The sequence below is a fragment of the Callionymus lyra genome, chromosome 4, assembly GCF_982586985.1.
Source record: "Callionymus lyra chromosome 4, fCalLyr1.hap1.1, whole genome shotgun sequence".
In the NCBI taxonomy this organism is placed as follows: Eukaryota; Metazoa; Chordata; class Actinopteri; order Syngnathiformes; family Callionymidae; genus Callionymus; species Callionymus lyra.
In genome coordinates this window covers 10,461,897-10,476,114 of record NC_141821.1, presented here as the reverse complement: position 1 = coordinate 10,476,114, position 14,218 = coordinate 10,461,897, and the positions used below count along the sequence as shown (strand labels likewise).

At 39.3% G+C, this 14,218-nt stretch overlaps 1 protein-coding gene across 16 annotated transcripts in view; it reads right to left on the bottom strand.

Moving 5' to 3' along the window:
- The window catches only part of svila (supervillin a), a 67,232-nt gene that overhangs the window by 37,166 nt on the left and 15,848 nt on the right, over positions 1 to 14,218 (bottom strand). For 15 of the 16 annotated variants that reach the window (XM_087788720.1, XM_087788724.1, XM_087788727.1 and 12 more), the window contains exons 1-2: positions 6,788 to 6,872; positions 123 to 186 (exon numbers count right to left, since the gene is read on the bottom strand). In XM_087788720.1, the coding sequence (XP_087644846.1) occupies positions 123 to 186; positions 6,788 to 6,845 (122 nt within the window). In that variant the 5' untranslated portion in view covers positions 6,846 to 6,872. Of the gene's footprint in view, positions 1 to 122; positions 187 to 6,787; positions 6,873 to 14,218 lie in introns of those variants that run through there. The other variant, XM_087788732.1, reaches the window with a different exon arrangement.

Genomic DNA, 14,218 nt, shown 5'->3' with positions numbered 1-14,218 from the left:
ATGGAAGTTGTTCAAGTAAAAAAACAACACTATGCTAGTCTACTGAACTGGAAAATGAAGGCTAAAATCTTCAAAGTTGAGCAACAGATGCATAAACAGAGAGCTTCTCACTGGTGACTCACCTGAAGGCTCTCCTCTGTAACAACCTGGGATGGCTGCTTTTATGGTCGGGGCCACTTCCGAGACCTGCGGACAGAATTAAACACTGAGTGCATCACAGACGGTAGCGGCTTCAGCACCAGCTGTTTATGAGTGGACCCACTTTTTTTTCTGCTCAGAATCTGAGCCAGTCAGTGATTCTATAAACCCTGAACAATGACGAGGACTGACACTTTGTCTTCGGGGCGTTCGAGAGTCAAGTGTGAATGACGGACCAGAGTCATAGACCGTCTCCGTCTGAAGTGGAGTATGAGGTCATGCTTCTGGAGAAGACATGCGTGTCAGAGACGACGTGTCCTCTCACACGGTAGTGCGGCTGGAGCCGAGCCAGGACGGGCCGGTACACCCTCCACTCTGCAGTACCGTGTGAACACAGATGTAAGGACATCCTGAGGAGACAAACACCGTCTCCTGGAGAAAACCAAACACCGTTTAAGTTGGGTCATCTTATAAGCACTGGCCTCAGGAGAGCTAGCATCATCATTAGCAACATAACAGGTCATTGAGGGTCCGTTAAAGAACTTGTTGACTTCAGACTCACGGTTTAAAAACCCATGTTGCATGCCGCTTTAAATATAAACATGTGGTCTTGTCGTGGGTTCACCTCAGGGCCGAGTGACGAGGACTGTGCTCCCCTGCTGCTCCACCCTTACCTCCCCTCTGAGGCCCCTCCATCCAGCCCCCCCCCAACATGACTTTATCTGTTAGTGCTTATTACTGATTTTTGGGTGAGACCTTTAAAAGGCATGCTTATTTAGAGAGGGTGTTGAGCTGGACGTGGAATGACGGTGTATTGTTTCAGCTGGTCGTGACGTGGCTAACCAAAAAAAAAAAAACAATGTTCGTTTCGTTGCGAAATTCTCTGAGAGATCTTTTGTCATCTTAACTGATGGAGCTTTAAGACGGTGATTGTACTCTGACTCATACGCTCCCTTACCAGCAGGACTCCAAAGTGACTTTTAATAAGGCTTGGAACTGCGAGGTGAGTGTCAGCGGGATACAAAAACCCCCAAGATTATCCTAACAAATAAGGACTATTAAAGTTATTAGCTGTTAAAATGATACGTTTGGCAATAGGGTTGTAACTTTTTGCATCCGTGCCATTTGGCCGGTGGGTACAAGGCATGTGTGTTATGATGTATTTTCAAGAGAATTGGCTGAAATCCTCAAGACATTCTGCAAAATATCTGATACTTTGTAGTGCATCTTGAACAAAAAAAAAAAGACGTTTTACAAATCCATTTTCTTCTAACGAAAACCATACACAGATACATGATGAAAATAGACTGGATACACTTGGTTCAACAGTGAAAGGAGCCAGGAATACCTTTAATATTACATAGAACAGCTTTAGAGGACCTTTAAACTCTGAAGAGACTGATATTATCATCAACTCCAAGTCAGACACTATAATGGACAATAAGGAGAAGTAGTGGAAAGTGTACAATCCAGATTGCTGAACATTTGTTCCGTAGGTTAAGGAGTTCAAGTGTAGCTTCTTCCATCAGGAATCTTTGCCATTGACCAAGTTTACCTTCATTACAACAGAAAAGTAGAATCTAAGTCAGTGATCATGTGCTTTAGGAAACAAAAATATTTTTCTCCAATACCGTCAAAACTAGGGATGGGCATCATGATACAGTGTCTTTATTCTGAAAGGCCACCAGATGGCACTCTTTGCTTTAATCTACTAATTTGATGGATCCTGCCATCATTTTCAACCATTATTGTTATCTATTATTGTAAGACACTGACTGTATCACAGTAGTATCCAGTCAACTGTTTCCCGATCAACTCTTGGGTTACAAGATATTCAGTTAAGATCTTGATACTCAAAGTTAAGCAACTGTTCTTGACAGAAATATGTACATGTAAATCACATTTTGTCAGCATGACCCCAAGACACCTCTCAAGTAAGGTGTCTAAACTGCACAGCCAGTCTTCTATGGGACATCTTTAGTCTTTCCCCAATAAGGACGTCAAGTCTTTTGAAAGTCACATCATAAACAGGCCTTCTGGTTGGTAGCGGTCACACCTGCAGCTTTGAATGTTGTTTCAGGGAACATTCTGCCCGGGGGTACTTTGTATTCAAAAAACAGATTCTGCTCAATGTTTTAAGGGAGATCTTTGGTCTGGAATTCATAGTTATCGTAGTAAAAAATGGTCAATCTTCAACCTAACATTACACCAAAGTTAGAGGCTCCAGATTGTCTTGGTGTCTTGGTCTTTACAGACATTGGATTAAACGATTACATTTCCTAAAAGGTGAGAGATATTAAACTTCATTTCAAGGCCTGCAGGACTGATACGGCTCTTCAAGCGAGTCTGGACTACGACCAGATTAATGTGTCGTCATGAAGCCGCTTTCCAATAAAAAAATAGATTTAAACACAAATAGATGGGAAAATATCTACAACCAACAAGGAGTTGCAAAGTTGAATAGCCCTGATATAGACTATGCTTCTGTTAACCATTCTGCTATCTCAGGGTCAAGGTGACCCAAAGGTTCCCTTGTGTTGTCTATAGATCGAGGTGTTCGACCTCCCTGGTTTACATAAATACATATGCAGTGGTGGAGGTCGTTCACCTTGACCCATAGACAACACAAGGGATAAAAGATTTCATGAAGAAAGATGCTCATTTACAACCTCTATTAATTTCAAAGTGGAAGTTTTGCCCTGAAGTGATAACATTTAAATTTAAATTTAAAAAAAACAGAGAGAGAGGTTGTTTCTTTTCACATGTTTGAAAGAACGTCATCTGGTGTAATAGTCAATAAACACGGGACGAGAAGTCACGGCAGGAACACACTGATTTAGATAATCACAATTTCGTGTCGACGGGCAAAATCCAGAGGCTGTTATTGATATCCTGCTGATCAAAGACAGGAGAGGATGTTGGAGGAAAAGGAAGTCAGGAACAGAACAAATCTATTTCAGTTGACTGCGAGGGAAACAAAAGTATGAAGAGATCTGTAACTAGGTTTTAATAATTGACTTTATCTGCACATACCACTTATATATACTGTATATCTATATATCTATATATATATAGATATATATATATATGGACATATTTTCAAGTGTCAAACTGAACCAGATCATTGGTCTCCTGTGAGCAGCCGTCTCACATCATTGATGTTTTTTCTCCCACACTCTGTGCGACGCCTCCTCACACTCACCTCCAACACTACAACATACACCAGACACCATCTTCAGAGTGAGATAATGTACAGAAATACAATTCAGCTATGTGCAATATAGTGGCAGCTGACACATCAAGATGTCAAAGTGAAGACTTCAGAAGATCATGTTGTCTTTATTTTTGGTGTGTTTGGACCTGAACGTTCTACATACAAAAAGATCCTGCCTGAAGTGCAAATAAACTATTTCTTACGAGAAGCAAGAAACAAAAGGTTGGCCAGTTTCATGTTATAACTTGAATCCATCATCCAACTAGAAGCTTTGCAAGGTCAAGCATTTCCACTGAGATAATGTTTTTTTTTCATAATTTGTCTATTTTTTAAACATTATAAATCCAACCAAAATGAACAAACGGCAGCGTTCAGGAAGAGGAGGGGAGAAGAAGCCCCTTAAGAGATAATAAAATGGGTCCAGAAATATTTTCAAGATCTCACTTTCATTGTCTTTACCACTGATATCTGCACGCGTAAATATGTAGAACGGATAAAAAGGAAACATGAAACCTTTTTCAAACAAAAATCTGGACATTAGCCCAAGTATTGTCGACCAAAAGACTTCTAGTCTCGTTGCTTCTTAGAAGCATTGCTTAAGTTTATTAAACTGAATTTTAAAGTTTTAAATTATTGAAATTGAATTGCTGAATGAAATATGACTTGAGCTATGCACTATTTAAAATATTATGTATTTATGCTATTTATAACATATTAGCACTATTTTTAACTTATATTAAAAATATAAATATATATAAATTAATAAATATAATATATAAATTATAAATATAAATTCATACGTTTATGTTCATTAATTATTATGATAATATAATATTTATATAATAATAATATAATATTTAAAACGTTATTTATTTATTCTGTTATATATGCTATTTTTCACTTATTAATATTTAAATGTATACTTTTTATATATACATTAATTCTGCTGTGTTTTTAACGGTTGCCAAGCAACGAAATTTCGTTGCCAGTTTCACTGCTGTGTTTTCTGTGCAATGACAATAAAAGAAAGTCTAAAAAAAATGTTGTTCCCATAACCAAAATAAAACAGAAAATATATCCTTGAACGGCTTCAGATTAAAACAGAAACAAATGTTCTTTAGCTCTTCTTACTACCTTAAAGGTCTTTGGTTGGTCTTTAAACATCGTGATCAAGCTTCTGTAAAAGTCAAACTTTACTTTTTCCACAGTAAAGAGATGGAACGGAAGTCAATTAGTGAAAATAAATTATGCTTATCCCAGCTTTATGTGGCCAGGTAGTGTGGGACTGAATCTCTCTATCAAATTAAACGACAAACGTCAAAGTGAAGGAAACCTCTACAGGTAATCCAACCATCAATTCATCAACCACTTTCAAGCGGATTTAAGATTTACTCTTAACTTGGACGGATCAATGACCTTGCATTGAAATCCGGAGACGACCAATTGACGTCTCCGAGCGAGCCATCTTTAAAATAAAGCATCTTTGGGTCTATATATGACGAACCTACACACACACACACACACCCCCCCCCCCCCACACACACACAAACACACACACCTCCTGTCAACTGCAGCTAAACAAGTGTTGGAGCCGAAGCGACGGGATTAACTTTGATGCTCTGGATTACGGTGCGCCCAAAAGGAAACGTGTCATGCTCAAACCGTCTGCATTACATCACACGGAGAGCATTTGTGTTCGCGAGCGCGACCCATTCTTAGAAAACGGCACCGCGAGAGTCCGAGCTAAAACCTCACCGAGAGCTTCTTAAGAAGACGAAGCTAAACAGATGGGGGGGGAGGGAGGGTTAAACAGTGGGATTAGCAAAAAAATACGTGGCAAGGAGCCATTAAAGACTTAACCCGTAATCACAATCTCGCAGCTCACTTGCAAATACCATTAAGTTAGGGCAAAGGACAAATGCATTTGTTGGGAGTCTGGACGGAAACTTGCATGAGCTGACGGCCACCTGTTGAGTTTCCCAGCCAGCGGAGAGCAGAGAAGCTGGACTCAACACTCCGTTGGCGCTCGGGAAATATTACACACTGGTGTGGGAATGAGAAGCACACGTGGACCGGAGAGCTGTCAGCGGCGTTAAAATAATCATCTGCCGCAGGAAAGTCTCGCATGTGTGACTGATTACGGTTCTTTTCCCAAAAAAGTTACCTGCTGGAGAAGTTATCTTCAATTTTCCCAGGATTATTTAGGAGCCAATAGAAAGGTAAACAAAAGGGAAGTTATGTCACGTGAGGATCTCGACAAAAAGTCTTCACTCAAACTTAACATGCATCACATTAAACATAAGGTTGGTTGTGAATAGAACTTATAACTGACTCCAAAAACATTTCAAATGACTTTACTGAAGTGTGAATGTCAGCATTAGGTCTGTTGGCTCGTGACTTCAAACACACCACATGAGCTCTGCGTCAGTCAGTGTCGCTGTAGACAATATAAATTCATACTAGCTCAAAGTTGACCAGGTCTAAAAAGACATTTAAAAAAAATAACCCAAACTCATGGGATATGGTCTTTATTATGTATTAAATATGGTATTATTCTCAAATAAACGGGTTCTAAAAGTTTTAAACTGAAATTCTGGAAATATTCCAACTTTATTATGTCATATATATAATATAAAAGTAATCAAAATAACATTTGAATTTTCAGGGAGAAGATCAAGTTGTCCTGACACTAACTTTGACTAGTAGTTTTTAAACAGTTTTGTCAAGCAGTTTGAGCGTCTATAGGACATCAAGATCAGGCGAACGCAGTAAAAAAAACTACTGTATAAATTGAGACCCCATGTATTTTATCAGCTAATAGAAATTGTCAAAAATGCAGTGTATTTGTAAGTAATTTTAATTGATTTAGGATATAAATTATCTTTAACATTTGTATTTATTTGTTATAAAAGTTGTTTTTTTTACTGCATACGTCTACAATGACAAGGAAAAAACATCAGCAAATAACTATGTTACTTTAAATTATTTTACAGCTTTATTAATGTAACTAGGATGTGGCAAAACTTTTCAGAGGATTTATTAAGACATCAAAAGTCATTCATTTTGATTTAAATGGTATTAAAAGGTCAAACCGCTCACGTGAGTCGACTAACTAATATAATCGTTCCCTAGAAAAGTGATGATGCTCGCGCCGTTTATGACGATATATACGCTTCTATAAAACACGTTGTATTGTCGTTAAACATTAACAAGACAACCTTTGCTCGTCTTCACTCCAGTAATCTTTGCTACTTTCACTTTGCAGTCCGAACACCTTCTGGAATCGTTCCTCAAAAGCCAAAGTCAACACTGGACGACCCCTCATCTCATCCTCCCCTCTGCCCTTGGCTTGGGATTGTTGGTCCCCACAGAAGTAGAATCCCCCCCCCCTTCGTCACCTGTGTGAACTTTGACCCCCACCCCCTCCCGTCTTACCTTGACCGCCCAGGTTGACCCGGCTGAGGTAGTTGGATATCCACGGATTCTGATGCATTTTGGCTCGAAACTGAAAGTGGCGGCGGGCAGAGGAATGCGGTCGTGTGCGAGAAAGAAGCTGCTGCGTAAGACGTGATGCAGCGAGAGGAGAGAGAGTTTGTGTCGGGGGAGAGAGGGAGTCAGGTAGCAGAGGAGGGAGGGAGGAGAGGGAGCAGGAGCAGGAGCTCTGCAGTAGTGCTGCTCGGCAGACGGTCCAAAGACCAAACATGCGGCAGAGTCGCCTCCGTCGTCATCGTGGTTCCCGACCGACGCCGAGCGCTGCCCACGACTACAGCGGCGCCTCAAGCTGCTGACTCGGGATAAGCTTATTAACCGAGGCATGCAAATGAGGCCTCATCCCGAACCCAAGTGTCCCGCCTGAGCGAGGGAACCAGAGGGTCCTGTGGTTTTCACCGGATCACCAACGCCAGCGCCAGGAATGACGGGAGAGGAAAACAGTGTCAAGTGGGAGGGAGAAGGTGCGTGATAAGAGCTGGAAGTGGAGACAGCTGAAATGACCCTCTCGGCCAGATGAGACATTCCAGTCGTCCCTCAGCAGGGATTAAAACAAGAGGGGAAGGGAGGGAGGGGGGGGGGGGAAAAAGGAAGATTTAATGGAAATCAGAAATGAGGGGAAACTGTTGCGCAACAGCTGATCAAGTCCATGGCCGTGGAGTCGCTAACAAGCGCCGGGAGAAGGAAGAAGAATGAGTTTGTAAAAGTCCCACAAGACGGCGTTTAAAACACCATCAGCTCCGAGGCTCTCGCTCCCCACGAACCAGAGCTGCAGCTGAACTGATGCATCTACGCTCCAGTCGTCTTGCGTTCACTGGAACAACGACGTGTTGGTTTCACGCCACACACACACACACACACACACCAAAAAACAGAGACGCACAACAGGTCTCGGAAAAAACAAGCAGCAATAGAGGAGGTTTCGAGTGCATGAACATCACTTCACTTGTAGAATCACATCAGTGGTTCAGCTGCCAGATACAGTTTTAGAAGGTTTTTTTAATGTTTGCTGTGCCGCCCAACAAACTTTTATTAGCCCCAAGAGTCATAAAATAGAACATTTAAATACAACGCCCAACTAAATGCAGCATATTTATCTGCAAAAGTGAGGTGAGGGTGAAGATCATCTGCCATTAGAACCAGGAGTCTGACTCGGAGAAAATAAGTTACAATATAATGTGTTTGTGGTGACGAAGGTTATGATGATGGTGACTGTGAAGATGTAGTGATGATTTTTATCCATTATTTTAATCTATGGGAACTTGTTCGAAGCAGGATATTGAAAAAAAGTACAAAAATAATACAAAAAGCACCAAAAGTTAAACAAGCAAATTAAAAAACAACCCAAAATTATAAATTATAGAATCAACAAACAAAGAAAAGTGCAGTATTGTATTAAAGAGATCATTGAAAAAGAAACGTATAGAATGAAAACCAAATATATATTTTTAATTCTACAATACTCAATATTAGAACCTTTCATAGATGTAATATCTGAACTTCAAAATCCTTCATCTCAAATTGAAAGATTCAAAAACAATTATAAAACAATAAAAATCTAGAAAAGACAAAAAAAATGTGGAAAATCTGAACGTAGAAATAAAAAACGCTTGAGAATAAAACACAATCAATATATTTTAATGTACCTACAGTAGAATGAACTGGGAGTCATGAGTGAAGAAGTAAGAGGTACAAACTAGTTTCAGATGAATTGAGTCAAAAAAATAAATCACAACCGAAAATTTAAATTTTAAACTTTTTAAATTTGGTCATAGTGGTTTAGAATTAGTTTTTACCTTGTTTGCACTAAACACAATGACAAAAAAAACTGTGGGAATAAACTCTTCTCTTTACTTTATTAAAAACACAATATAGATTTTAGTTTAACTGGCACTTGAGTAAAAATTCAGCACATTATTAAATCCTTGGTTAGAGACATGAGGCTGAGAGAGGTTTGCACTTGTCTGGTTGTTCTGATTTATTTTATGGTCACTCAAAGAAGGTGAGACTTGGGAATGAGCTCGGATTCCTAACTTAGTGTGCAAGATTTTTACAAAGCTGGGATTTTTGTACTCATACCAACTCTCTCTCCAGACACAAAAAGAAACCAGATCTTCTCCGGTGAGCGATCGGACAAATAAAAAGGTCCAGTGTTTGAGTGACAAGTTCCTGCAGGGATTACACCACAAACACAAGTGCTGCCGTCTCACACCTGCACAGGTGTCGTCAAGAGGGGTCGACTCGACAGACATGAGGTCACGCCTCAGCGAAGCCTCGTAAAACCAGCGGCGTGTCATTATCAGGACGACTCCTCACAGATCAGCAAGACCCTGCAGGTCCTGATGATGATGTCATCAGGTCTGTATGGGTTTGTTTCAAGAACCTCATACGTCGAGAACTGTATGAACTGCCGGAAAATATCAGAGATATTTAGAAACCTTTTATATATTTGTTACAGTCATTATTAGTCCGACGGGAGAAACGACTTCATAATGTATTGTTGTATATGTTGTTTTTTTAATATTGGGCATCCCAGAAGGAAAATAAAAAAATATTAAATAAATAAGGGAAAAAAGTTAAAAATGTAAAAAAATTGAGATTTTTTAGAGCAAATTTGATGCTTGAAATGTATATTTTTTTTCAGTTTTCAATATAATGTCATCGTTATAATATTATTATTTTAATAGTGTAGTGTATTTTTTTTACTTTTGAAATATATTTTTTGTACATGGATGAAAGTGTATTTGATAACTTTTGTTAAATAAATAATAATATTAAAAATATTGTGATAATGAAAGATTGTCAGAATAAATAAACAATAATATAGAGGAAAAAAAAATGTTTAGGGTTAAAAAATTAAGGGGGAACCTAAATATACGATGAAAGAAATTAATGTCAATATTATCTCTATCTCAGGGTCAAGGTGACCCAGATGTGTTTGTTGTATCCATTGTGTGGTCTCTGGGTCAAGATGAAAAACCACCACTGCATATGTATTTCTGGAAAACAGAGAGGTCGTTCACTTTCACGGCCTTTGGGTCACCTTGACCCCGAGATAACCAATGGGTTAAAGAAGTGTTTTAATTTATTTTCAAATATATAATTTGACTGCAGGGTCATAGATACAAGTACTAATGAAAATGTCATACAAAAGGTGATAAAATAAAAAATATAATAGAAATAAAAGTATTGAACCCAGTATTGAAATCTTGATTAATTTGAATTATTTAAATAATATATTGGGGTCTAATTTTAAATTATTCTGATGATTTTAAATAGGTTACATTTATAAAGACGAGTCCATTCTTGTATTATTCTGGTCTCAAACCAACATTCAATATTCAGAATTATGAGGATCTCAATGAGTGAGCCACTGAAGCTAGTGGCTACATTAAAAACCACGATCATTTGACTGATGTATTAGGAGACGAGTCTGTTAAAAACTAAAAGTGCATTCTTGAAACCCCTTTAAGAACTAAACCCATGTCTTCAATAGACGACACAGAAACTCAACAGCTTAAGACAGTCAGGAACTCAGAGCAGCAAGATTTTAAAATCATCTTTGTGAGATTCAGCTTCAAGAAAGACAGCCGACGCTCTTAAACACTCATCCCAGAGAGCAGCGGAGGTCAAGCAGAGGTCGGAGAGAGAAAATGAGAAATGAAGCTACCTCCTGCTCGCAGCTGGACCTTCTGATGAGATGCATCCTGCACAAAAACAATAGCCATTTCCTGAGAAGCTTCGACGATGAGTTACAGGTTTGGATGAAGTTCTGTGACAATAATCAAGAGAATTCAAGTAATCAGCGTTTCTGGTGGTTATCTCTGTGAGAAGTCGGGCCAGTGGTGGAGCAGAGAGCTGCCAGAACCAAACACGCAGATGGACGTCTGGTTTAGATATCACCAGGGGCGTCAGCAAGGTCAACTGGCGATGCTACTTTGGGAAAAACTTGAGAAACAACAGCGAGATTTCTCTGAAACCACTCAACACTGATGTAAATACATCAGCTTACTACAGGTTACATTTCTAATGTATGCTGTTGCTAGAAGATGATTTTTTAACTTAGAAGTTGGAAATGTTTATTAAAGCTTTTGGGTTTGATTGACAAGTTCACTTTTTGTTTCTTTTTTTGTGTGGGAGATCATCTCCGTATGAAAAGGGCACAATCCCATAATGTTACATAAGCCCAAGGACTGTTTAAGAAAAGGAAACATGATCCTTCCAGCCGCTGACAGAAGGATCTCGATGACTTATTGGAACTTTCAACATTGTCGAGTCAGAAAGAGAAGCTAACTGAATATAAAACGGTAGTTTTAACCTTCAATTCGACACCAATTAGAATCATAACATTAGCTCCTACGATGTTTTTTTTTTTTTTAGAAATGTTAGCTTTAAAAAACACATATGAATAAAGTTTAAATGCATTAAAGATGTAATAGTTTATCCATCTCATCGTAATAGCCAATTTATAGCCATATTAACTTTGTCCTTACTGGGATAAAATAACGTATAAAACCACCAAAGTGCACGTAAGGAAAGAAGACGTATGAAATTATTAGCCAACAAAGCACATATTTACACACTCTATACATTATTGCACTACATTTATTTTATAAATATTATAGGTTTCATTTTCATCTTTTGAAATATCTTTAATAGCAATAACCTGGTAGATCAGCAGGCGGTCAAACTAACTCGCACATATATACGGTAGAAGCGAGAGCTTTGTGACACATTTTAAAATGATTTGCAGTTCATGATCGTTTTGAACAACAACAAAAATCTATCATCTGTTCCTAGTCACATCATTATAGAAAATGTAATTAAATCTCTTTGTAATTTCTTTCCTCCTTCGGAGGTACTTCAGTCCGGATGAGCAGGCGACTCACAAACACATTGGACATATTGAAGTACACAAATAAACACAACAACGAAACACACAGTGGTTTTACTTAAAAGAGAAGTAAAGTAAGTTTATGTTTATCGTGACGGCAGTGTTTATGTCAAACTTGGGCTCTAATCGGAAACATAAACCAAGATTCCTGAGGCGGGTCTAGAAAGGTAGAGATGTGAGCCACACCTCCACAGCCATCATCCCTGCAGATGTCCCGTCAGCCACACAGATTCAATTTCTGCCTGGAGAGACTCACATGTGCTCCCAGTCAGTGGGTCATTACCCGGTAAACACTTCCATACAGTCCACCTTTGCACTGGGAACGACCTCAGAGGTGTCCCAGCAGGTCCACCAGGAGAGGTGGTGATCCAGGATCTTCACCACGTCATCAGATCCCGAGCTCTCTCCAGCACCCCCATGGACCCTCCTACACTCTCCTCTTTTCTCTCACTATATCCTCCCTCACTCCTCTCCTTATCCATCTGTCTACCCCCCCATCCTTCCTCCCAGCCGGTCAAAGCGGCAGGCCGTCAACAATGAGTCTGGTTCCGCTCGAGGTTTCTGCCTTCTAAAAGGAAGTTTTTTCCTCGCCATTGCTCACTGTACAGTGTTTTGTTTCTTGCTCTTTGTTGAATTGCTGGGATCTATTTTTCCTTAATCAACTGTAGTCTTACTTCAACTGTAAAGTGTCTTGAGATAACTTTGTTATGATAAGACACTTTAAATAAAATTGAATTGAATTGAATTGAGAGACACAAGTGGCTTCATCGCCCTGGCGGTGAGATTTCAGAGACGTCACGGGAGGGAGAGGAGAATTACGAGGGGCTGCAGGCGGGAAATAAAGCTTGAATTTACGGCATCCCTCTGGAAACATATCTATTTTGTTCGGCGAGAAAACGGTTGAGGGATTTGACGTGTTGAGCCTCATGGTCCCCACGGACGTGGTGCAGCCATAAATCTGGAGTGTGGAGGAGAGAATGAAACGCCTCCAGGGACCTACAATCTGAGGCTCAAACTCCATTTGTGATGTTTGATGTGTGCTACGAGGCAGAACGGGACTTTTAAGTATGAATCACCGCAGCGCTTCGTCACGCCCTTTGACCTTCATGTGATGTTGATGATGTGTCTGAAAACATTCTTCGACGAAGTGTCTCAGGACTTGAACGCGGATGCATGAACGTCATTGTCAGCTGTGGCTCTCCAGGCTCACATCATCCCCGAATCTGCTCTCAACCGTCCATCAACACATCTTCGCTCGCCGCGTACAGTCATGGTGGCAGATCATCCAAAGTCAGATGACTCGTCAACGACGCCAACAGATGAGGAAACTGACGCACAACATGTCAACGTTCGATGAAGAACCACACACAGACAAACCCTGTCTATCTTAATAACATGATAGGTTTCAACTTGTTAAAAAAAAAAATGTTTCTGCCTCTCAACCTTTGTGTCTTTGTCAAGGCAGCTTCACGCAAAAATCCATTGGCCATTGGTGTCCGACTACAAAAGAGTCTGATGGGAAGTGTCTAAAGTAAGAAAATAATCCAAATCGGGGACTGAATTTATGTTTTTTGTGTGTTGTTTTTTGACAACATCTCACATTTCTCTGGTCCTTAAAACTCTTCACTGGCTTCCAGTTTCTTTCAGGATCAACTTTAAAATTCTGGTTCTTACTTTCAGATCTATTCATGGTCAGACCTCCCATCAGTGATCTGATCCAGCCTTACACCCCAGCTCGGGCTCTGAGGTCTGTGGATCAGAATCTACTGATGGTTCCTGAACACGGCTCAGGACCAGAGGAGAGAAATCTTTTCAGGCTGTTGCTCCTAAGCTTTGGAACGATCTTCCTCTCTCTTTGCGCTTGATGGATCTACTGACTCCTTTAAGAAACATCTTAAGACGTTTCTATTTGTTCAGGCTTTTCCTTGATTTTCTGGAACTCCTGTGTTGTTCTCAGTATTATCTTGATCTTTAAAGTATATACTTTTTTGAGTATTGTTTTGATTGTTTAAGCGCTTTGTGACCCTGGTCTAGAAAAGCGCTATATAAATAAATATTACTTACTTACTTAGATTGTTTACAGCAGGGGAAGGCAATTTTATTTTGAGGGACAAAAAATTCATCGTAAAATTGACAAATAAAAAGGTGGAATATTCAGGAAATAGAGTCCTAGAACAAGAACATCAAAGATGTATTAAAATCGCTCTAATCATGAAGCACAAAATAAAAATGGTTGAAAAACTACATGATGAATTTAATGAGGTATAACTATTAAACTGATGGAAATGTATTATAGGTGGAAGAAACCACAGTAAATCATTCAGGAATTTGTATTGAAAAAAAGTATCAAACTAAGTGAGCTGACACAAACATTTACTATATGATTCAGTCATTTCTAATATATTTGCTAAGAATTTGGATATCATTGTGGGATTGTTTGAAATGAGCAGCTTCTGCCATTTCATAGTCTTTGTTAACATTAA